This window comes from Amia ocellicauda, chromosome 5, assembly GCF_036373705.1.
Source record: "Amia ocellicauda isolate fAmiCal2 chromosome 5, fAmiCal2.hap1, whole genome shotgun sequence".
Classification (NCBI taxonomy): domain Eukaryota; kingdom Metazoa; phylum Chordata; class Actinopteri; order Amiiformes; family Amiidae; genus Amia; species Amia ocellicauda.
The window spans coordinates 40,988,293-41,012,446 of NC_089854.1; the positions used below are offsets into that span (position 1 = coordinate 40,988,293).

At 36.1% G+C, this 24,154-nt stretch overlaps 1 protein-coding gene across 5 annotated transcripts in view; it reads right to left on the reverse strand.

Annotated features, from left to right (window-relative positions):
- Positions 1-9,603: 9,603 nt before the first annotated feature.
- Positions 9,604-24,154, reverse strand: part of LOC136750280 (voltage-dependent calcium channel subunit alpha-2/delta-1) — a 189,315-nt gene continuing 174,764 nt past the window's right edge. For 2 of the 5 annotated variants that reach the window (XM_066705220.1, XM_066705217.1), the window contains exons 27-39: positions 23,970-24,073; positions 23,174-23,260; positions 22,862-22,929; positions 22,423-22,461; positions 22,238-22,309; positions 20,369-20,521; positions 19,854-19,906; positions 19,183-19,238; positions 18,579-18,705; positions 16,685-16,797; positions 15,512-15,594; positions 14,682-14,770; positions 9,604-13,787 (exon numbers count right to left, since the gene is read on the reverse strand). In XM_066705220.1, the coding sequence (XP_066561317.1) occupies positions 13,751-13,787; positions 14,682-14,770; positions 15,512-15,594; positions 16,685-16,797; positions 18,579-18,705; positions 19,183-19,238; positions 19,854-19,906; positions 20,369-20,521; positions 22,238-22,309; positions 22,423-22,461; positions 22,862-22,929; positions 23,174-23,260; positions 23,970-24,073 (1,081 nt within the window). In that variant the 3' untranslated portion in view covers positions 9,604-13,750. Of the gene's footprint in view, positions 13,788-14,681; positions 14,771-15,511; positions 15,595-16,684; positions 16,798-18,578; positions 18,706-19,182; positions 19,239-19,853; positions 19,907-20,368; positions 20,522-22,237; positions 22,310-22,422; positions 22,462-22,861; positions 22,930-23,173; positions 23,267-23,969; positions 24,074-24,154 lie in introns of all 5 variants that reach the window. The other 3 variants (XM_066705221.1, XM_066705219.1, XM_066705218.1) reach the window with 2 other exon arrangements.

Here is a 24,154-nt window from a genome sequence, read left to right on the forward strand (position 1 = left end):
AATACAGCTGGATACAATCCCATTTAGGTATAAGCCTATAGTCTTTGTTTTACTAAGTGTTCCTGAGCTTAGACATGGACTCAAGGGACTGTGAATTGGATCATTATTTTTCAGGAATCCACACTTCTGCTATTAATGGCAGGTAGAAATGTTCTCCTGGGGATTTGACACAATATGCGCAAAAGTAAATCACAGACACTTGATTTAATTTCATATCTTCAGTCAGAGCGGGTTTCCAAGTCTGTGGTTTTTCAGAAACAGGGGAAGTGTCTGTGTAATGAAGCCGCCAAGCACTTAAAAGCAAGCGAGCCATAGAGGCTTATTCCAGTTGTGCACAAGACATTGAAAATGCACACATGTACCCCTACTTGCGAAAAGATTAAAAACGGCTTCTTAACATTGTGTCAGAGACCTACTCGCCCCAATGACAGCTCAGAGTACCATGAATCATATAAGACAAGTTGGTTATGTCTAATTTCTCCCTCAGCTCAACTATCAGTTTAATGGGTTAATAGTAGTTGACTGCTTCTTCACATGGGACAAGATCTCACACAAAATTACATCAGATTCCTTTGTTATAGTAGAATACAAAGTGGAAACATTTGGATAAAAATAAAGGCATAAATAAATAATACTTACACAACGTTATCACAATGGCCGCTCACTGTTTGATCCATTACCAAATGTTCATCAATAAAAGTAGAAAGCTTTGCCGGCCCAAGTGCAACACAAGCCATTATGCCACTTCCAACATCTCAGGGAAAATGACCAATTAAGCAAATCAAAAAAGCATTTCCTATTTGAATGATCTGATTTGCCTACATTATTATTATCAGGAGGGAATGTTCATGAAAATAAAATAATCAAGTATATCAAGGAAGACAGTAACAATTGAAACCATTCATGTGTCAAGGGTGTAAAGAACTTAGCGTATTAGCATCACATTAGTACAGGTTTTTTTAGCTCTATTTTGATGCATTTAAATACATCGATAATGAGATAGAAAGTTGTCGACTGACAAAATGAAAATAGCCTGTGAACACACATTGGGTATAAGAGCAGAAATAATCGTGAAAAGCAACAAACACTAGGTCATGTCAGTGGTTGAATAGGATGTCTCAAACTTGGCCATGGGTAATTGGCTTGCGACCTTTTCAAAGGAGTCACAGTGCTAATGGAAAGAAATGATGATGTGTGGAGAGACTGTGAGCACAAAGCAAGTCGCAAGGTGGGTGTCGTCAGTCCTGTTTTACTGGAACATGTTCTTCCCCCACTAGCGAATGGAGGTCTGTCATCTTTTCAACACTTTTAGTGTCATTTTAGTGTCAGCCACAGGGGTGCGATCAGCAGAAACGTGATTGATAGTGGTAAGCAGATGCTCTAATTTACCATTTCTCTCCCTGATGGCACAGAAATAACATGCACCACGGAGAAAGTTAAACTTGCTGAAACATATGCTTTTAGCCATGTGATTGTTCTCTTATATGTGCGTTAGCTAATGAACTGGCCTAAGTCTAAACCAATGCCACTATATCTATTAATCTACCTATCCATCTATCTATCTAGATTATTTTACATGACTGTAATTCAAATAAAAAGTTAACATTCTCCCCCTGAGGAATGATCCAGAACACATATAACATCAACTAAGACACAACTGGACAATTTCAATAGTGCTCCCCAGGTTTCCGATGACAAGCCTTGCGGATCATCATGTTAGGGAATCCCTTTGTGTCACATTATCGAAGAAATAATGGGAGACAGATGTTGAGATATTTCCTAACTTCGTTTCAAAAGAGTGTTACACACAAACCGTGTACATTTTGCTTTGGAATGTAGTGCAATTTCACAGGGATCATTACATCCAGACTCACAATTTCAACTGCAGGTCAACATATTGATATTTTCCACTAGATTATTAGGTGTTATTTTCAAAATTTTATTTCCCATGGAAAGCATGAGAGACTAGTTAAAAAAAAAAACAAAAGAATCGCCAACAATGATTATAATGTTTGACACAATTAAGGCATAACATTTAAAAAGTGTAAAACAGAAATTATCTGCATTATTTTGACAATTCATCATATTTGGTCCAGGCCTGGAAACCATATTAACATAACATCTCTACGGATAATATAGACGCCACAATAGCCTGGTGTTGCAGCTGTAGAGGAGCTTAACACCTTTGTTGCTTATTAACTCCTAACATCTGTGACAGAAAGCAAACGAGTAAATTACAGTTCCTTCCCTCAAGTCACTTTTTTTTAAGTCTCAGCAGGGTAACGTTTGTAATTCACTTTTTCTTTTAGTGTTATTATGTCCGATGTCAAGAGAGGAAAACCCTCAGGGTGCGAATAGATTTCCTGCAGCTTTGATTTGTCATGCCAAGTCCTCCAAGTGGTGTTGGGTTTCATCTGCTGCAAATTACCTGGCCTTCAGTCTGACCTCCCTCCAGTGATTGCCTGTAAGGGCGGCCAAGAGAGCTTACCATTAGGGGGCTGTTGAGAGAAGAAAGAAGAGCAAATCTGAGGTCAAGATGAATCAGTAAGTGACAAGAAACAGGGAAATGTCGACGCTAAAACAAACAGCTGCTGGCTGTGTTGTGGTAATGATTTCAGACATCGTAAACAAAGGTATCGTGTAAAGAAATCTTTGACAAACGTGTAGTAAGCTTCCTACTTATATCCTCTGTTGTGTTAGTCACTGCTGCACATAAGAAATGCTGATGCTTCAAATATTCAAATATCTGCAAGCAATTTGCACATTTTGTAAGCAAGTCTGCTGTAGGTACACAGAATGTAGAAGAGAGAGAATTTGGCTGCGTTGCGTTATTAATGAACTCTGTCAACACTTCAAAACCCGATTGTTCCAAAACTCATCAGACATGTTGTCAGTTACAATTCAACAGAGTCTCAAAAAGTACATTGAATTCAAACTGCTTTTTGTCAGAAAGAATCTAAGCTGTACTTCATAGCCATTATGTAAACTGAATATTACTAACTACATATTTCAGTACAAAATGAGGCTACCCACACACTGCTTTTGGTTTTCTAAAGAAATTCCTGGTCATTGTTCCTTAATCCTTTTACTTTTTACTAATACTACAAACATCTGGAAACCATGACATCCAACATAATTTATATGTGCATAAGTATATGTTTTCAATTAATATTCACTAGAGTTTAAATCATTTTAACTAATATATATATAGGATATATGGGACAATATGTAAAAAGTCAATTTGATCATTCAATTTTGTTACATGTAAACAAGCTGCATTTGTTTATATTACACATATCTGCAAACTTACGTCAAACAGCAAAATAAAAATTCCCCGACATCATTGAGTAATCCATCCAAGTGTGTCACAGATTTTCTGTGCAATTAGGGAAAGTTTGATATAATTTTACTTTGTAGTGGTTCTTCTGCACAATACTTCAGTCATCTTACTTTCAAGTCACGAGAAGACAATACTTCAGGAAAATGTGAACTGCTCAAAGTCAAATGCCCACACAAATTCAATAATAAACATCCTCTTTAGTCATAATGCTCTACCAAATACAACTGGTACAACTGGAAAATGTATTGAGTGCTCCTTTCATGTAAAATCCTTTTCAGTCCTAAATCAGGACAGAGGGAACCTATATTCCTTTAATGAAGGTACATTTTGGTTTTCACCTTTGTCCATTCAAAATTGTATACATCTAATTCTCCTTTGCTAAAGTCATGGTGTTACCCATTGAGCCTGCACCTCATATTTGAATTATTGTGAGGTATTTGGTGACTTTTTTTTTCTTATTTGTTTTTTACTTTCTACATCATGCCAAACTAGGATGGTATTGAAAGCTACACTGCAATCCCTAACTTATAGAAAGTCAAGTGAATTTCTGTAGCAATATCTTATGCATTCACCATCAGTTTCTCGTGGCAATTATTCACACCCTTTGTGATATTTATTGATTTTGTTAATTAAACAATACTTATTATCAATGGAATCTTTTCAGAGAGTTGAACATATATTGAGCTTAGAGAAAACTGTAAAGATGCTAATTAATTTATTCCACTTTTCTGTGGCGTGGCAGTAAAAGGTTTACACACTTAAATAGACAATTACCATATTCTCTAGATAAAATAAGTGTTTGGCAAACTCTGAAAAGACAACACAGACAAACAAGTATATTTTAATTCAAAATCTTTTAAAAGCATTTCTGACATCCATTTCAAAAAATGGAAAACAGAATGTGTATCTATCTATCTATCCCTATATACCTATATCATTTACACCCCCCTTCCGAATATTGTAATAAAGGAGATGTTTAAAGCAACTACTGTATTGTATTTTCAACCTGTTAAATTAGGTGTAACAGTTTCATGTTTTATTTTACATTGCAGCATAGCCTAGAACTGGATGAATGTAGAAAAAAGTGGGCAGTATTAAATAAACTAAACTAAACAGATATTGATATTTTTACTTTTAGTTCACAGAGTTTTATTTAGATGAAGTACAAACTGACTGGCTCCTTCTCCTTCCTAAGACCCTTGAGATTGTGTGTAACTGCATCAGTCAGTTTTGCATTTTGTTTTTATAATTGAAACCATAACCATTTCTGGCAATGTTCACATGATTACTTTTCAAGAACCAAGCCATTGCACATCTGCAAAATCTTTCCATTACGATTCCTCCGTGAATCACTTTTCTGACGGATAACTTGAAAGAACACACAAACAACACCCGAGTCTTTAAAGAGAAAACACAAATGGCTGCTACTAGATTGAAGCGATGATCGTTAACTGTGTTGAATGACCCATAGATTAATCATGACTTCAGAAGCTTGGCACATCCACACACACACACACACAATAAATATCTCAAAAATTAAACCTTTTGTGCAGCTGGTGTTTACATGTAAAGCTTTGTAGTTATAAGCTCTAACCAATGTTTTAAACACCTGTGTGTTTACTCTGTTTACTCCCTGTGTACTCTGGGTGAGAATGAATATTCAAGGGATATTTATTGTATTAGTTTGTGATGATGAAGCTGACATGAAAAGGTGTGAGCATCAAGACAAGCAGTAGGGCTGCATCTAATTTGTTGCTTTGCATTGTTTTCTAGACAAAATCAAACACAATCACCAGAGAACTATTACTTTCACTGGTGGTTACCTTTGATTTCATACTCCCCAGCCATGACTTTCATCCATCACCGTCCTGATTTCTCATGCTGTGTTTTTAAAACTCGAGAAAGTGTTGGCTTGAATCACTTCCTGTTTTAAATAGAAATCAATCACCAGCTGGAAATTATTCATTTTTATATTCATACAGGGCCCAGTTTGCATCTGCATAGAATATATAGTTACTGGAAACACTTTTTTCTATCTGTATTTTTCACATTTGGTTTGATATGAAATCTCTCAGCAGTGCTGTTTGTTGGTTTCTGTTTAATCCTGGTAAAATGTGAATGATAATGGACTATTAGAAGCATTATTCATGAATTTTAAATCAAGATCAATTAAGAACAGATTCTATATTCTTTCAGTCTGTATATAAATAAATACATACATAAATAAATACACAAAACACATACATACAGTGAAGCCCCGCTGGGTGGTATGGTGAGTATCCATCTTGAAGGGCCCTGTACCTCTCTGAACCCCTGACTCGCTCTTCCCACGATGACCTTCCCACTTCCTGGTGGGAAGGCAGCCTGGGAGGAGGGTGTGTTGAAATACGAGAGAGTGAGAGAACAAGAGAGCAAGAGTGAACAACAGTAACGACTTTTGAATTTGGGATTTTGGCATATGGAGACAGATTGTGGATTGGACTTGACTATTAGCTGTGTTTGTGTTTATTATAACTATTTGTGTAGTGTTTAGAAGCAAGGTTTTTGTTTGGGTTTTTGTATACGTCTTTTTGGTTTGAACACTATAAATAATAAATCAACACTTATTTCCCCACATCTTCATCTGCATGTTCCTTAAACCGCGCCTGAGAGCCCCGGCAGTGCTGGACCTCCCCCCACACTGTCACGTTGGGTGGAGAATGCGGGCAGGCATAGAGGTGACACTCCCTGTGTTAGAGGAGGTTAAGACCGTGAAGCACCCTACAGTTCGAGAGGGAAGAGGCGCTACAGCTCCGTGAGAAGAGGGAGGAGCCGCAGATGTTCCCAGTGCTGGAGGGAGAGATGGTGCTGACGTCCTCGAAGCCAGAAGGGGAGGAAAAGGTGGCATTTTGGGAATCCATGCCAGAGGGACTGCCTGAGGATGAGTTGGAGGAAGATGTGTTCCTCCTGGAGAACACCATGGAAGAGGAAGGACCAGAAGCATCAGAAGCATACCGTAACCGTAACTGCAGTGGGAGAACGAATTACGCCTCCGAGAAGTCGCCATCGATGAAGAGTGGACGGAGGGACTGGAACTGGACTAGGAGGAGGAGTTATTCCTCCCAGATCTCGAGATCTCCTCTGCTCCCCTGCCATGCTCCGAAGTCGCCGCAGTCGTCCTCCCACTTCTCCACCCACACTTCGGTTTATGTGTCAGTTAAGTAATCATTAAAACACAACAACAACAGGGAATACAATGAGCAAGAATGATTTACTGGATGTAATGTCATCTTCCATTGTTATATACCAGGCTAAATAACCATTCCAGAAATTAAACAAGTCAATACATTATAGCTTTGGAGACATTTTCTGAAGCTACATTTTAAAATAAAAAAAGAACTTGATTCCAAAAATATCATAAAGTACTTCTATAAGGGGCAAGATAAAATATGATTATTGACAAGCAGGGGTACAGAATGATTTTCTTCCTCCCAAAGAGACTACCTTAAATTAAATTGACGCAGTATAATAAGGCCAAATTGTGTTCACACCCTTCATTTGAAACTGTTATTCATTGTGATTCATTTAGTTTCATAATTGTTAAACTAGTATATATTATAACTATAAAACTATACAGAGTTTGTATGAACAGTGACTCACTGAATTAGCATTAGATATTAAGGTCAGAGCGATCTAACTAATATTATAATAGCTGGACTTTTACCCTGTCTTAGATTCCATAAATAAACACAAAACGGAAACAAACAAACAAAAAACAAGAACATGTCTTCCTTTAACTTGAACTCAATGTTCTTGCAGGCCTGAATAAACACTGAGTGTCGGAAATCTGGGCCACTGACGAGAACATGTCTGTTTCCTAGAGGCCTTAAACCTTTACGGGAATTAGTTGTCTCTAAAGCTGAACAGAAAAGTTAACTGGTGGCTAATTAGTGGTTCTTGGAGTACAGGTCAGCCAAATGAAGGATAAATGTCTAGGCACCCATGAGTATGCATGTTCTCTCTCATATGCCATGTAAGATTAATAGCCTGCATAAAAATTATATGGGGAGACGGAATTCATTATCATTGGTGAAAATGCAATTTACTGCAGGAGGCTTGTGGTGGTAGGTGTGTTGTGGCTCCTTGTATAAACTGTCAAGTCCCTCAGCAGCTTTACTATCTGTGTATCAAAATTAAATTAAGAAAGACAACAAACGGGGCAAAACTGTAGCACTGTCGAAACCACCAAAATGTCATGAATTCTAGCGAAAGGAAGAATTGTGTGAAGTAAAATATATTTCAGTCATTTCAGTTCACTGGCTTTTGGTTTTAATTCAGCCAAAACATTACCTATCATGCTTTTTCCCCACAAAGCTGAACATTTGGGTCAGTAGCTTTCAGAATAGTGCCATTTATTTGGATGAGTTTATTAAGGAACAAATACACATGACCTGAAGTACAACATTATCTCTGGAATATAAAACTGTTACTCGGCATTTATTGTACTGCTTTTTCATATTCCTGCACTATTAAATCTGCACTTTTGCACCATACGCCCCTGTTCCTGTGTCTGTTTCCGAGGCCCCGCCCATTTCAAGAGCCCCGCACCGTGGCAACACCTCCTCGGTGTTACAATATAAAAAGGGACTCTGAAAGATCAGTATAATTATACCTTTTCAATATATATATATATATATATATATATATATATATATATATATATATATATATATATAGTGCCAATTGAAAGTCTACACCCCCTTTCACAATGTTCACCTTTTGTTGCCTTATAGCCTGGAAATAAAAATGCAGTACATTTTGTAGTTTTGTTTTTCATGTACCTACATATCCTACCCCACAACTTCCAAGTGAATTTCTTTTTTCTAGAAATTTGCTTTTACAATGATCTGTACTCAACCCAAATATAATGTTTGTTAACAATGAAAAGAACACACATAATTGATGGAACACAAGAGAATCTGCAGATAATGAACAACAGGAACAGCGACATTACATTTAAACAATGTTTTTATAATGCAGCAGCAGTAGTCATACATATGGATTTTTTCATCTTGTAAGGAGCCATAGCTGACTCATGTGGCATGAGATAGCTATTAAAATTGATTCCCCCGCAACTCCCCCCAAGTCTTATTATACATTAATAAGGTTTAAAACTGACATTGTCATCCTCAGTCACTCTTCATTTAATCTGCAACAAGAAAGTGTCATCTGATGACTCTGAAGGTCACGGTAATTTGTACTGCAAAAACGGCAAATACCGTCTTTGTTCCTTTTGTCTCTCCATTAATGAATAGAGTTACTGTACTTGATGCAAAGGAGCAGAATTATAGTATATGGGGTATTTTGAAAAACCTAAAATCATCTTACTTATTCTCTTTTCAAAGTCTGCATTCATACTTCAGTAATGGTTCTATTAAACTTTACACGGTTATCTGTGACCAAATTATCATGAAGAATGGTTTCCTTCATAAGCAAGGCTTTAATGTGGGATAGACACTTCTAGACGAAGATTTCAACACCAGATACGTCTTGTAAAGATTCAGTTGAAAAGAAAAACTAAACACTTCATGTACCGCTGAAAGGTGAGCATTGATGGATGTTGTTTTAACCTTGCAAACTCTGGACAGATCATTTGATTAACCTAAAGATTCTGTTTATGTGCTGAAGCTGAAATATAGCATTATTAACCATTACAGAATCAAGTGATGTGTTGCTTTACGACTCCTTACATTTCATCATGGAAAGTTGTGGACTACTGCTCTTTGAAATGTAGTCATACAGGCAAGACACTAACAAAATATAAAGAATATATAAATGATATAAATATATGTAATTCACATACAAGCAATAACTTGTGTTAAGTGCTTTCTGAATATGCTCATATAATGGTAATCTAATGGCCAATGAAATACCATGCAAGCACACTTGCAATAAGAGTAGAGACACGTTGTTGTTGGGATTGTGACCTCAGCTCCAAAGCTTTCCAACAGAGCTGCAAAATCCCAACTGCCCATGTTGTAGCACTAACTCAGCAATATGTCAACTGGAGTAAATTAGAACTTCAGACCTTTCCAAGAAAGCTCAGATTCATTTATTGTTTTCAATTGAGATCTGGGAACCTGGGTGCACTCCAACACTTATCTTGACTGAAATGAATTATTGGAATGATACTTGGATGGTTCAATCTGTATTTACAGTTTAGACATTGTTATTTCATAGAAACCGAAGGCTCTACGTTAAGAAGAGGACATTTTAACAGACAATAATGATAAACTTTTATTCTGAATATACTGTATTTGCACAATAATTAACACAACATTTCTAGGATTATAAACATGTTTTTTTTCTGTTTAATAACATTATTATTGTACAAATTTTATACAAAAATCGATTCAGGCTTGTCAAGTTCCACAAAAGTGTAATGTATTAAAGCACAATCAAGGGAGATTAAGAGTGGCCGGTTAGTTGCCTGCACATCGCAGTGAAGGGGCCCTCCAATTAAACACACATCAAGCAATCTCAAGAAAACAGTCCAGAAAAAGCATGACCCAGACAATCTGCACAAAGAGCATTGACAGCATTAAAAACACTTCCAATTACATCGCAATATCTGATCCTGAAGAGACAGCATCTGGATTAGGTGAGTATCAGAATGAAAATGCCTTCAATCTAGGTTATACTTTATATCTATTTTAACACCATTTCCCAAAAGCTCCATTTCATTTTCTGAAAACTTTCACTAACTTTGTATTCATTACCATAGCTGCATTTTTTCCCTTTCTTGTCATTCAAGTACATAGTAACAAATAGTAAAGACACACCATTTATGCAAATAGTTTGAGCTTTAATGATGTTTCCACTTTTCAAGGATTAGTTTCACTTGCATAATGATTTTTCCCCCCCCATAAATACCAACCTAAAAATCAAATGCTGTCTCTCAGGAAAACGGCAGTAGTGCTGATCGATAGTCAAAAACAAAGGCTTCAATATTCACTGTATTATACTTTTGCAAATTTAATACCTAAATAGGAGTATAAAGATTATATTCTCATTGTCTGTCACTGGTGTTAAGCCATGCAGCCAGGGCGTAATGTCATCAAAATATGCCTTTATGTTGGACCCGTGACTCCTCCTTACATTTCATTTTCTATTTTAGGTTTCCATACACAGATCTCTGAAAAATCCTATGGCACATAATTGAGATACTTTAGAAAATATATGATGGTAGGATCACTTGATGATGACAGGATGACTTATTCTATAAATGTATGTTTTGCTGGAACATCGCCTAAGGACAGCTAGTCATAAGTAATAAAGTAATAAATAACTGAAAAAAAAGTGATGGGTTGTCTGTCTGATGGTGATGGAATATCTTATAAAAATAATTTACTTACTGAGAATTTTTAAGGTATTTCAGGGGAGACCTGGATCTCTGAAGTGCATGTAATGAAATCAAGTTTCAATTGCACCCCACATGCAACATTTTCCATTGTACTCAACTATTCCCTGAACTGAAACTTTTCTGTAAATGTTGAAGATTAATTTGCAGTATTGACTAGCAAGTTAGTCAGACACCATCATTGACAAATACCAATGAAAATGTTACCGAAAAAAGTCAACCGAAATGTTTATGAATGATACACTTTGAAAGTCACATGACAAAACTGTTTTCAGGTTTAAAGTTAAAAAAACAGTTTTTTCAAACTCGAAAGTACAATGTTAAGTACGGAAGTGCAAAATTCAAATGCATGTGATGGGGCAATCTTTTTAATTATGGACCATAAACTGTTTCTACTGATTAAAAGTCAGCTTATATTACACTTTTGCAATTCTGCGTCAAATCGTTACAAAGATATGCTAGAAAATGGCATTTAATGTCTTGGATTGTACACTAATTATGAATGGCATTCAAAATGCTCATATAATAGACCATAAACCACAACAAGTACATTTTAAAACAGGAAGGAGTTACTTGCTGGTTTGAGGTGGTATCTATGACAACATGAGCTGTCACTGAGGTTCAGACCAAATCGAAACTTTGACCCATCTGCCAGTCACAAATTATGTCAAATACCTGATGACTGTTTGACGGATACTTTCTTCTACATATTTATATATGTAATTGGCTGGTGGGTCAAAGTGTTGATTTGGATTGGCCTGGCTATAAAAAGACTGCCCATTAAAATGTCTATGCATCCAAAACCTAAAGCGATGTTAGATAATTGTACATCTTTAAAAAAAAAACCAATCTTATAAAACCCTTGTAGATGGAGTTTTGTCAATCACTTTGTGACATATGATTCAATTCTAATAGATTTTTTATTTATGTGAATGTTAATGGATAAAACACTGGAGAATCATCTAGTGATTATATTGGTACGTAAGAAAAAGAGTAATTTCCTTTATGAATGGACGAGATCATTCAAAATTAAATAGCGGCAGTCAAGTTAAAGTCTTTCAAGCTTTGCAAATGAAATAGAGTATGGGTCTATGGGTTGAACGCTAATCGAGTGTGAGTTTTATTTTTTGATTTTTAGATTTTTGATTTGATTTTCATCAGTGATTGCACATTCGAAATGCCAATAAACCAGTAAGCGAGATTTATGAACAACAGATAGAGACCGGTCACTCAAGATGAGAACATGTTGTGTGAACAGCAATGACACTTTAGGTGTGTTTAGTCTTAAAGAAAGGTATTTCATTCCTGTTGTAGTTTTGAACAGTACTTAAACTGGTGTTGATGTGCAACAAAATAATGCTTTTGTATGTTGTTGCTTTCTCTAGAAAATGTTGCTCTGTGTTGTTTGTTTTCATTCCTCTTTTTCTTATTAGTATCAACACACCTCTTATTTAAGCCCAGCAAAATGTAATATTTATATTTGATTGGTGTCAGAATTGAAAAATATTTTCACAAATATGGTAAATTCACAATCTCTTCACTAATCACTGCAAACAAGCTGAGCCAATAGAAGAAGGGCTTGCACCTCCTCCTGAAAATGGAAGGTTTTACACATACAGTAGAATCTGCTTGCAAAGGTAGAATGTTGTCTCTCTTTGTGCACAGGAAATTATACAGCTACTTGCACAAAAGAAAGCAAGACATACACAAGATGTATGTACTCGTCACTTCTCAAATGTCATTTTCAACCTAGCAGTCCTTTTGCGAGAACAAGATTTACAATCAAAACAAGTGCAAATAAAATAAAAAAAACTAAAAAAGCAGAATCATGCAAAAAAAAATAAAACATTGTAGCCCAAAAAATAACAAGAAAGAAAATGAATATCAGAACAAGCATAGCATTATAAAAAGGTTTGGCTAACTCTCTATATGTAGGTTGTATTGCAAATAATTGACATATGCCAATGCAGCAGAAGAAGAGATGGATGTATCCCCTTTGGCATGATTAAACAAGACAGACCTTTTAGGATCTTTCATAGTTGTCACTGATGTATTTTTTTCTTGTGATCTTATCTGAAATCTAAAACTCAAGAGTGAATACGATGTTTGAAATAGTCAATATCACTGGTTTAAATGCTTGATGAGGTGAGAAAAATGCCTATGACAGTCAGTCATTTTCATTTCTATTTCTTTCAAACAGAAATACATATTTAATTATCTCTGGAAATGTGGGAGGTCAGTCAGTGAAAATGTGAATGAACTTCATATGGTTTGATTAGATAATTTTCATTAAAAAAAAAAACGCAAGACTTGATCCGGACAAATCATTAGCACCCGTAATATGTAAATGAGCAATACAACCAAGAGAATGTGGCGTCACCTCACTATTTAACACAGCTTTGCACATTAAAAAAAAGAATAAAAATCCTTCCGACTGCAGTGCACCGTAAAGCATGTTTTAACTCACACAGTGGCTCGATAGTGAGACATGCCAAACCCTTCAAAATAAACAATCAAGCCAACACAAAATACTAAGAAACAATGGCTAGGGGCAACACTTCATGAATTTCAGTAGTCATGAATTTCAAATGTCTGGCAGTATAAGTTTTTGACAGAGAAGCTCACCGACAAACCACAACATTACATGGAGTTGCTTTTCCCCTCACGTTTCCAGGAAAGGGTCAGACAGTTCACAGCGCCGTCTTTTGTGGGAACATTCGGCTTCTGATGGTTCAATCTTCATTTTCGGGGATTTCATCAAGCTTCCCCAGACTGGGTTAGACCTAGACGTGGATAGAACCAGTCTTTTTGCTTCCTGGGTTGGGCGAATTTGAGTTTTTTCTTTTCCCCATCGATGTATAATTTTCAGAAACAAAATTTGGCAGGATCTTGAAATGTATGCAGTATTGGGCTCAGTTATTGTTTCTGAGGTCATGACGGGTAATGTTTTGATCCAGTTAGGAGCCAAAGTAGCACAAGCTGTATTCCTACCATGGGCCACAGTGACGGGCTCAAACCAGAGACCCCACCACAGTCAGAATCATCCTCCTGTCACCAAGACGTAAAAATGCTTAAATTAGTAACACATTGAGGTATGTATGTGAACTATCTTCTGGCATACTTAACTGTTAACTCGAAAGGCAATGATATTAATAGTAGATAATTCCCATGAAAACTTGATATTTATTTAATGAAAAAGTTGTTATAATATGCCAATTTAAGAAACATTTGGCTGTTCCTTGGGTCTTAAAAAATAGAATGGAAAAAACAGACATCCGCTGTCATAAGCCAGCAAACACATCTGCTCTTCCCCAGGTTTAGTCCAAAGAACATATACTTTTGGAAGGAATATAATAAGAAATATTAACTACCTACTGATAAAGTAGTAAGAAAATTGGCCTAAAATTAAATTAGTCTGATGAGATAGTCTATTTGGTTTACTATGGAACAAGAATGAAAGAAATCCCTATATATTGAGCTTTATGTCACTATATATTGAGCTTTACTGTACATTCTCTCCACATGCAACAAGCCTGTGGGCTCAATCCAAACAGTGCTTCCAGTTGAATCAATACATAAACACATGGGAAATCACAAACACGTAAATTCATGGGAATGCATTCATGAAACTGTAGTTAACAATGGATTTCTCATTTATTTTAATGTCAAACAAAAAAAACAATGGCAAGCTATGAAATGTTAGCTTTCAAGGTGAGTTTGTTATATTTGTTAGTATTGGGGACCACAGTTTGTCATCTTTTAAACAAATCTCAAACCTAGTCACCTTTTTTTAGAACAGCGAAACATTTCTAGATATTATTATTATATTACTGAACTCAATCAAAATTAATCTATACATTACACAGTAGCATTAGTTCATATGTTTCTACAGACAACTGCCTAGCCACCCCGAGTCAATAAAAAAGGAAGAAAAAAACTGACCCTTTACACCACATGAACACTTGCAGTAAAATGAAGAGAGGAGTTGACGCCATGGCAGAGGCACGACTTGTAGTGCATATAGGCTCATCCTATTAATAACGGGCATGAGTAGCGAGTAGAAAACGAAGGAAAACAAAACACAAAAAACAACAGACGAAATGAGAACCCATGCAGTTTGTTGGCTGGCAGTTAGCAGAGTTAATGTGAAGAGAAGGAAAAAAATAAGAAGAAGAGAAAAGAAAGAGAGAGAAAGAGCATCCACCTAGGCAGAGAGTCAGAGTGAGTATCACAAAAAAGGAAATTTACACCATTACCAAAGAATAAAATAAAAAATAAAAACAAAATAACACTAACACTGCTCAGCATACACACCAAGCAAGCAAGCATTGTGCTTTCACACATAACCGCACTTTGAAATCATATCAAATCCATGTTCAGTCATAGTGTGCTTTAGCGTTATGAAAATCATTTTCAAATTTCAACGGCATCACAGTAACTGACTCGAGCCGGATCAAGTTACAATGAACATCGTGCTCAGCTTCTTAAATGTTTTGGTCCTAATGTGTGAAAGCTCAATATATACATATTCATTTACAAGAAAATGCAAGAGAAAAAGCAGCCATTGTTTAAGTTAATCATAGCACATTAATAAAGTATGGCTCAAAGCACATGTATTGTGAAAACGTAAACAAACTATATTAAATAAGCAAACCGAAATCCAAACGTTTGTCAGTGTTTTCAAGTTCTAAAACTTTAAGTCTTAAAACATAGTTGTATCTGTTCTTACAAAATAGGCATGATTGTCCTCAGGATTGAACAGAAACACTTACATTGATGTCGTTGTCAAAACAGACTTCGGGGCCCTTCCTGTATCTTGGGCTTTTAAATAATTCGCAAGGATCTGGTCCTGTTGCTGAAACATTTGGTTAAGGAAACACATCACAGACTAAAGAGAATCGTGTTTAATCACAAAGTCTTTAGTCTTCAGAGAAAACAAATAATCAAAAACATTCAAACCCACTAATATGGCCCCGTTTACACCTGGCATTTAAATGCAACCTGTATATGGAAGTTGTCTAGATTCTGATCACATTTAAAAGACAGGTGTGGATGCATTTGTGATCGGATGTAGTTGTCCTGGTCCCAAGATGGACAAGCTCACATTGTGTTCTCTGTGGGCATAATCTGGACCCTCTGTTCACACTCAGCTGAGACGTCATCTGAGTTACGCCCATTATTTCTCTTATGGCCCATATGGAGCGAAACAACTGTGACATCAAAATTGGAAAGTAGTTATACAAACAAACCTACATTTGAATACATCTCAGATGAAATGGAAAAGGAGGGTCATACTCATACTTGGCCACAGTGCCAGCATATGATTAAACATTTGAAAACATCATATACAAATGCTAAAGATGCTAATGCCTGGAAAATATTCTGTACATTACAAACAGCAACCTTTCTTGTGCACCCAAGTGCCATTTCTAATTTAAATACTAAGACCATGTATGTCAGTTTGGATAAAGGTGTGTGCTAACTGAGTTTATAATAACAACAACAACAATAAAAATAATAATACTATTTTAAGGGAATTTACAATGTTAAATTAAGGACTCACTAAAGCACAAACATCTGTAGTATGACACGTTTCATATATAAAAAGTCCTGCTCAAGATCTGAAGATACTGTGGGATTAATTTGATGCTTCACAGTTTAATCATTTTCGGTACAGCATGATATTTGCTTACATTTCCAAATGCCTAAATTTCGTTTGTACGTTGTTTCAGAAATCCTAAAAGTTAATCATCCTTTGCGTCTCAAAAGCAGTGCGTCTCCATCGCGTGTGCGTGTGTTTGTTCCAAAATCAAGCTGGACTGTGTATCACAAACCACATACACAGTGACTTCATTCACGCTAAACACACACACCCACACAAACAACCTGACCTACGCACAGCGCAGAAAACCAGGATTGGTCATTGCTGGCATTGGAAAGGATACAAGGCTGCTCTGCTTGTATTAATAGTTTTGGATCACATGAGCTACAGGTTCCCTTGCCTTCAACAATCAGGAACACTAAGTTTGTGTTCGATAACTTTTCAGCATGGAATAGCCTGCAAAAGAAAACCAGAGAGGGACATTAATAATACCTGTAACGTTTACTAAAATAATAACACATAATAATAACAGATTACTGTTTACTTTTAAGGTAGTTGCAATGTGTCCTTGTGTCCTAAGGCAACAAACTTTGCCATCTAAATTTCTTCCTAAAGGTGTTTATTTCACAAAAAGCTATTCAGGACAAATTTGTCTGCTGAAACCCACCCTTTACTTTTTGTCATGTCCTACGGTTCTCCTTTTCAATCACTGCAACAATACGCAACAAAACTCAAAACATAATGACAGGAAATAAATACTCATTGTGATGTATGTTTCTCGTATCTGCAGAAATATCACTAGGAGGGATACTTGAGAATGACTGAATTACATGTTGAAATAAAAGGAAGATGCCCAACTGTAGAATTGAATACTACACAAAACCCTTAATTATGTATTAGGCTTGAGATGATTGTTATTTATAATCACAACAATAAACACATTATTCTTATTAATAATAACATGTAATAGAAATAACAATACATACAAATAATATCCTTAGCATCATAGATCATAATAATAATAAAAAAAAACATATCCTAATAGGCATATGAGGGTTAAGTTAATGCCAATAGTTATCTAAACTACTGTGTTAATTCTGCATGACACTTTTGGCAGGAGGAACAAACTACAGGCCAGCAGACAAATACTAAAACACAACTGAAATCAGCAGAGCAAGGGGAGGACCCCAAATCATGCCAATCCACATGATTAACAGGGCTAAATACACATCTCACAAACCTAATACGTCTTGGAGCATTACTGATAGCAATGAAAAACTTGAACTTTTCACTGTCACTCCCACAGGAAGTACCGAGTTGTGCAAATTAAATCATAATAATTTGTAGAATTCCTGTCATGTCTTTACAGCAGTTAAATCAAAAGTTAGATCCAACTGGCAATCACATTAGAAACCCAGTACTTGATAACTGATGGTTTCACTAAGATTTCTTTATTTAACCTAATGGAAACCTGCCATGAAGCACGGCAGTAATTTGTAATTGGCGGGCAGCAGACTGAGGTTTTGATTACATGCAGGCATTCTTCTCACATCGAGCAAACTTCTGAAAGCTTTAGAAATTTGCATACAATGAGAACCATTCTGATTCGCATTGTGACAAATCAGTCTTCATTCTTAAAGACCATGTTGCCACATTTTAAAGGTCAACTACACAGTATTTCATGAACACATAATCAAGCAAAACAGTCTATTTCCTTCCCAGTGTGAAGTGCAGGCTTTGTTAGTTATATCACATTCGGGGGGCTCTACTTTCAATCGAAAATACCTATTGTGTCTGCTGTGCTGCTCTCTATACTTGCCTTTCTCACAGATTACATGAGACTCGAGGAGCAGCCATGCCCCCCTGACGCTCCTCTCTCTCTCGTCTCTCTCCAGGCTGTCAGGGGGTCAGGGTTGCTCCCTGGATCTGAGGCAATCCAGCACTAAGAGAACATCAAACCTTGAGAACTTGCAGCATTTTCATGTATTCATCATTAAAATCCCCACTCCAGAACAGACAAACTCTACTTCATCTTCATAATAGTAATGCAATGTTTTTCACTGATAATTATTTTCATAAAATACTGTTCATTTGCCCATTATTAAAGGTATTTCCATTCTATAAATGCACAGAATTCAATTCAGAATCTAGTTAGAGAAGGCAGATCACCATTTTTCTGTTCCAACTCTTCACTTTTACAACCTGGCAATAGCACCTGCTTAGGCCACGAGTCTTACCTAGAACAGTTCACACAGTCTAGAAGTCCATTAAACGATTTGTTGTTATTGTCAAAGAAATACTGAATCTGTTCTGTGATACAGCTTTCCTTTGAAAGTACTGCAGATAGATCTTCTTCAGTGTCAGCTGTGTTAGAAACAAACAAACATGTTTATTAGAAGAAATATCGTACCTTTAATATTTAAACTGTCAAATACAAGCTTCCGTCTGTAGCATAAAAATGTACTTATGAGATGTAATGATCTCCTCATTGATAAAAATGACAGTTGAAAGACATAAACATATACTTTGGTAAAAAAAAAAAAAAGTTTACATGAATCTTCCGAATGTTTACAGTTCTCTTTAGCAAATGGGAGCAAGACTTTACAGTTGTCTTGTTTATTTAGTAAATGTGCAAGCACTCTAAACTAAACCACAACAGAAATTAACTGCAAGTTGAATCTCTGATTTTGCAGTCTGACTGAACTATTCAGTGTTGTAAAAACATTGAAACATCAGCACAAGAGAGCAATATAGGCTAATACCGGAAAAACAGAAGGGACAGCATGACAAGACATGTTCCTATTGTCATGAATAATCAAAACAATCATTACTGCTTCTCACCTGCTTCAAGGAAGTGTGGAAAGGTCAAGCTAACAAGTAACTGCTGCAGTATCGACCTACAAAACAACAAAGGCCAGCAATTCAGTAATTTCTGCTGTTATATCGGTACAGGTTATATATCAGTAATGCAAGAAATAAAATATGCATGTATACTGACTTATTTTGTTTATATGATTTATTTTTGTTAGATATACATAAGGGAAACTGCTGCTGTACATTTAAAGCAACATCTTTCACCAAGGTGTGCAGTCTGTTAATATAGGAATGTGAAACCTAGGGCCCAGAATACAAACACATTGAGACTACACAAGGAAGTAGACTCATGATAGAAAGCAGAGATATAAAAACTTCGGACAAATGAGTAAGAACACAAACCAGACCAGACCAAACATTGTATGGACCCCGGGTCCCCAAGAATAAAATTGTGGACCAGTTCTTGAAGAGACTGAGGTTTCAGACAAAGCAAAACTTTCCTTGAAGGCAATAACATACTTTTTAATGTTTTTATTTAGGGATCATAACAGAGCTTATAGTAAAAAAAAAAAAAACAGATTATTTTGGTTCTGTTAGTGTTGAGATATATGCAAATACCAAGAACAGATTATAATTTTTTTGTAATTTCACAATTTCTTACCAAAATAAATATTAACTTTATTTATAACATCACTTACCAGGCAGCTGTGGAAGCCCACCAGCCTATATTTAGGATATCTGCTATTGTTGGCTGAAGGTAAAAAGGCCACAAAGAAACAAATATAAACAACAGAAAATAAATCTCTACTCCAGGTATAAAAATATCTTTATAAATTACAATGTAAATGTTAATTAATGTATAATGATAAATGTACCCTTAGAGATAATTTATGTATATACAATTAAACTACATTCAAACTGCATACACAGTCCATTTAATTTAGTCCTAGGATATTTGCCAATTAAAATCGACAGATTTATTAATCAGAAATCCAGAAGCTGGCAACCTAAATGTCAGAGAAACAGATGTTGGAAGTACAATCATAAATTAAGACACTTGGGTCTGTGGTTAATTATGGGGTAAGTTGTTTTGGCAATATTTTGCACGCAAGTCTTAAAAAAAAGAAAAAAAAGAAAAGCAATTTCCAGTATCTGTATATCTGGCCTATGATTCATATGTTTAGGGCATTTAGGCTGCGACTAATTTACTTACAACATAAACAGAACGTAAGCCAGCTGCGGCCTTGGTATCTCTCTCAGGATCACACACAGACTGGTAGTCGTAGGACTTGTTAAACGCATACAGAGAGATGTTCACGAGATTTCTCATCAAAATGGGATCGATTTCTCCAAAGAACTTTCCAATCTGCAAGGAATAAACAGGCCATATATTAAAACAGTATTTACACACACTATTCTCACTTACAAAATACATACATTTCAAATTATATTGCATGGTACTTTTGGCAGTGTTGTGCTTTCATCACCAAAGTATATGCACGGGTGTCCAAAAGGTAAGGAACAAATGGTTTCGGTAATATGTATTATTGAAAAACATTATCATTTCATAACAGGAGAGTTGCGGTTTGATTGTACTCAACTCAAGTTATGTTTCACATGAAAACGCACAGACAACCTCTGCATTGTTGGAAAACACGCACAAGGCCTTGGATCACAATCCCTTTTATTTAATTGATTGGTCATTGACAGATCGTCCTATGAAGATTCATTGTAATAAATGTCAAAAATGCAATGCTGGTATGACAGCATTTGGTAAAATGTAACAAGATGGATGAAAGTCTGTCTGAGGTTACAAGAAGACTAATCAAGGACTGTGAAACCAGCCATTCATGTTTGCAAAAGCATGGGATCCAGACTTTGGGGCTGAGAAATGTTGAACTATGACCACTGGCCGCCTCACACAGGTGCGATCCACAGCTACAGGAAGAACCAGGAAGCTTCATCAGTGGGGCCTTTATACCAGTGGTTTGCATCCAGCTAACATCCTCCAAGACACAGGCCTTGAGGATGCTCCTTGAGGATTATTTCACTGTGTCCCAGGATGATCAGCACAACAATGTACACGGGCACTAATTGCAGACAGGTGTGTCAGGAGGACAAGTATATCTGACTCCAGGGCCCAGTTGATTGACAACAGGATATGAATGAGAACAATTAAAGCACAGGGTACAATCCAGGGCAATTAAAAGTGTGTGCACGAAACAAACACATCTGCATACCAGCTTGTTGCATAATCTCATTTACAGTAAAAGAAGATGCTGTGAAGGGTGTTTTACTGCACATAGCCATCAGTTCCCTAATTAAGTTTGTTTGGATACTTAAATCAGTTTTCTTGAGATTGCTTATTTCATGGTCAGGCCTAACTGAAATCAAAACCAATTGTCTCCCTTTCTGTGTGGATCTGTAAGTCGTGTAACACATTGCCTGACTTTGACTTTCAATTTGTTGTTTTGTCTTTGTTCTTTAACCTTTGGACAGCAGCAGAAAAAACTAATTACAACATTAGAAAATAAAGCATTATCTGTAATGTGTATGTAGATGTGCCGCTGATATAGTTTATAAGGTCAAATCTATTGTTGGTTCTAGTGGAAGATGTTGTTTTTGGCTCATTTAGCAGTTTTGCTTGATGAGGTCCGTACAGACCTACTTGTTCCTCCATCATTTTCATTTGGTTTTAATGTCAGCAGTAAATTGCTTTAGAAATCCTCATTTATGAAATGATATATTTGCACAGCAGAAAGTGTCCCTTGATATATATATGTAAATGACTCACACAGAAGCAGTTAATGTACTGTGCGTGCTGTCCTGTATTAAGCTACACATTTTACTGCACCCCTTTCAGAAATGTATTTAGCACCATTACTCATTTTTAATATGGCTTTGGTCTGTATTTATTTAAATAATCCTGCCAAAAATTAGGGCAGTGATTTATGCAGCCCCGGTCGTTCTACCGGGTTACAATTTGCCTTTGGTTATGACTTTACTCAACAGTACAAAGAATAATATTTTTCCAATTTGCATGACAGCCACAGGATACAGAAAGCAATGATATAGGGATTACCTGGGCGATATACTCATCCTGATTGGACATCAACAGGAATCCACCATCATCCAGTATAACACAGTCAACATTCTGTGATTCAGAAGAAATAGTTGAAAACAGCAGTAAACAAATATTCTACATTTCAATGTAAAGTGATTTCATAAAATCCAACAATCAGCTCATATGAATGTCAAAATACGTACCAAATCATTCTTCTTGCAACCACATATTTCGCTGTTGCACTGTAAGACACAATTCACCTCACTCATGAAAAGAATAATGTTAATCGTTGGCCTGCTATACAATATATACATATACAGACTTTTCACATGTCACTAAAGACCTGTACGGCATGAACAACAGCTTCAGCTGCCTATGCCAATTTTATTTCATAATACTATAGTCACACTACAATACTGAGCCAATTACTCTTGAGAATGTGCCAGTTGAGTCTGTTGCGTGTCTGTTAAGCTTCCAATATAGACGGGTGTCTAATTATTATTGTGCTCTGTGGTAATAAACAACCTTTTAAAAATGCAGTCAGTAATAGCTTCTAAAATGTTTTGTTAAGATTCTGTTGCAACATTAAAAAGGCAGGACATTTATTTCTGTGTGGTCATATCAGGCAAATATTCTTCTTACGTCTTTCTTCATTGTCGCTTTTGTGAAGTTCGCCATCCAGGCAGTGACATTAATCTTGACACCAACAACTGCGAGAGACCAAAACCAGAAATGTTTTATTGGAATATATACAGCATAATAGACATTATTTTGTATGGTTTTACAATTGTGTTAGGACCCTGTATTCTTCGTGTTCCTTAAATCCCGCCTGAGAGCCCCAGCAGTGCTGGACCTCCCCCACACTGTCACATCGGGTGGAGAATGGCATTACATTCTTACTTAAAGAAAGAAAAACAAACAATGAGCTTTTTATGGTCAAGTAGTGACTTTTACCTGCAGGTTTCAACTTTTTCCCTTCAATATTCAAGTCAACTGCCCTGCTCACCATGATGCCAGACTCAAAGTCACTCTCACCGCTTTCTGAGTCAAAAGGAAAGAAAACACAAATTCATGTTAAAACCTGCATCTAAGAGCTCTCTGATACATATGACTGAGCCACACTGTTACGATGAGTTAAGTTTAACAGTGTATTAGAATACGGGATCTGGATTTAAACTGCCAATTGCAAATAGTCAGAGGTTTGAGAGTAAAACCTATGACATCACAGGCTGACAAATGTTTTATGAAACTCCACATAAGACTTCCAAGTGAGTGAAGGCAATTCAGCATGTATACAGCTGTTATGAAATTAGATTATTTGGTCTCACTTTATGAAAGTCGGTCTAATATATATATAATATATATTTGCTTTGAAATTATTGGAAATTTACATATGTTTATCCCTTTTGAGTACTATACTGTATGCATAATGGCTTACTGTATCTAATCTTTGTTTATAGCTTTTTCTCATCAGAAAGGTTTTTGTTTTACCAAAGAAGTGTTACAGATAGTGGTGTGAGTTTTTAAAGCTGGAACCATGACTATGGATATCTGTGCTTTATTAATATTATACAAAGAAATACAGTAATTAATTTCAAAAATATATATCCAAATAGTTGTTTTCCTTATTTATTGTGATGTATTGTGTCATTTGACTTTGTCGGTTGTGTTGCAGATAGATGTCTACTGCAGAGAAACAAACTATGTCAGAGGTCACATAGCAATACACAGTTAAAGATCCAAAACTTACTGTTAAAATATGGGGCAGTAAAGATGTAGAAATCATTATCCAAGGTTCTCTTGTAGAAGCTAGCTTCATAGGTTTCAGCATTTTCTGTCCAGTCTTCCCCAGCACTAAAAGAGAAAAAAAATAGGAATCTCAAATGGTAATACATTTATCTTCTGCAACAAATACATAAATCAAATGTTTTTCCT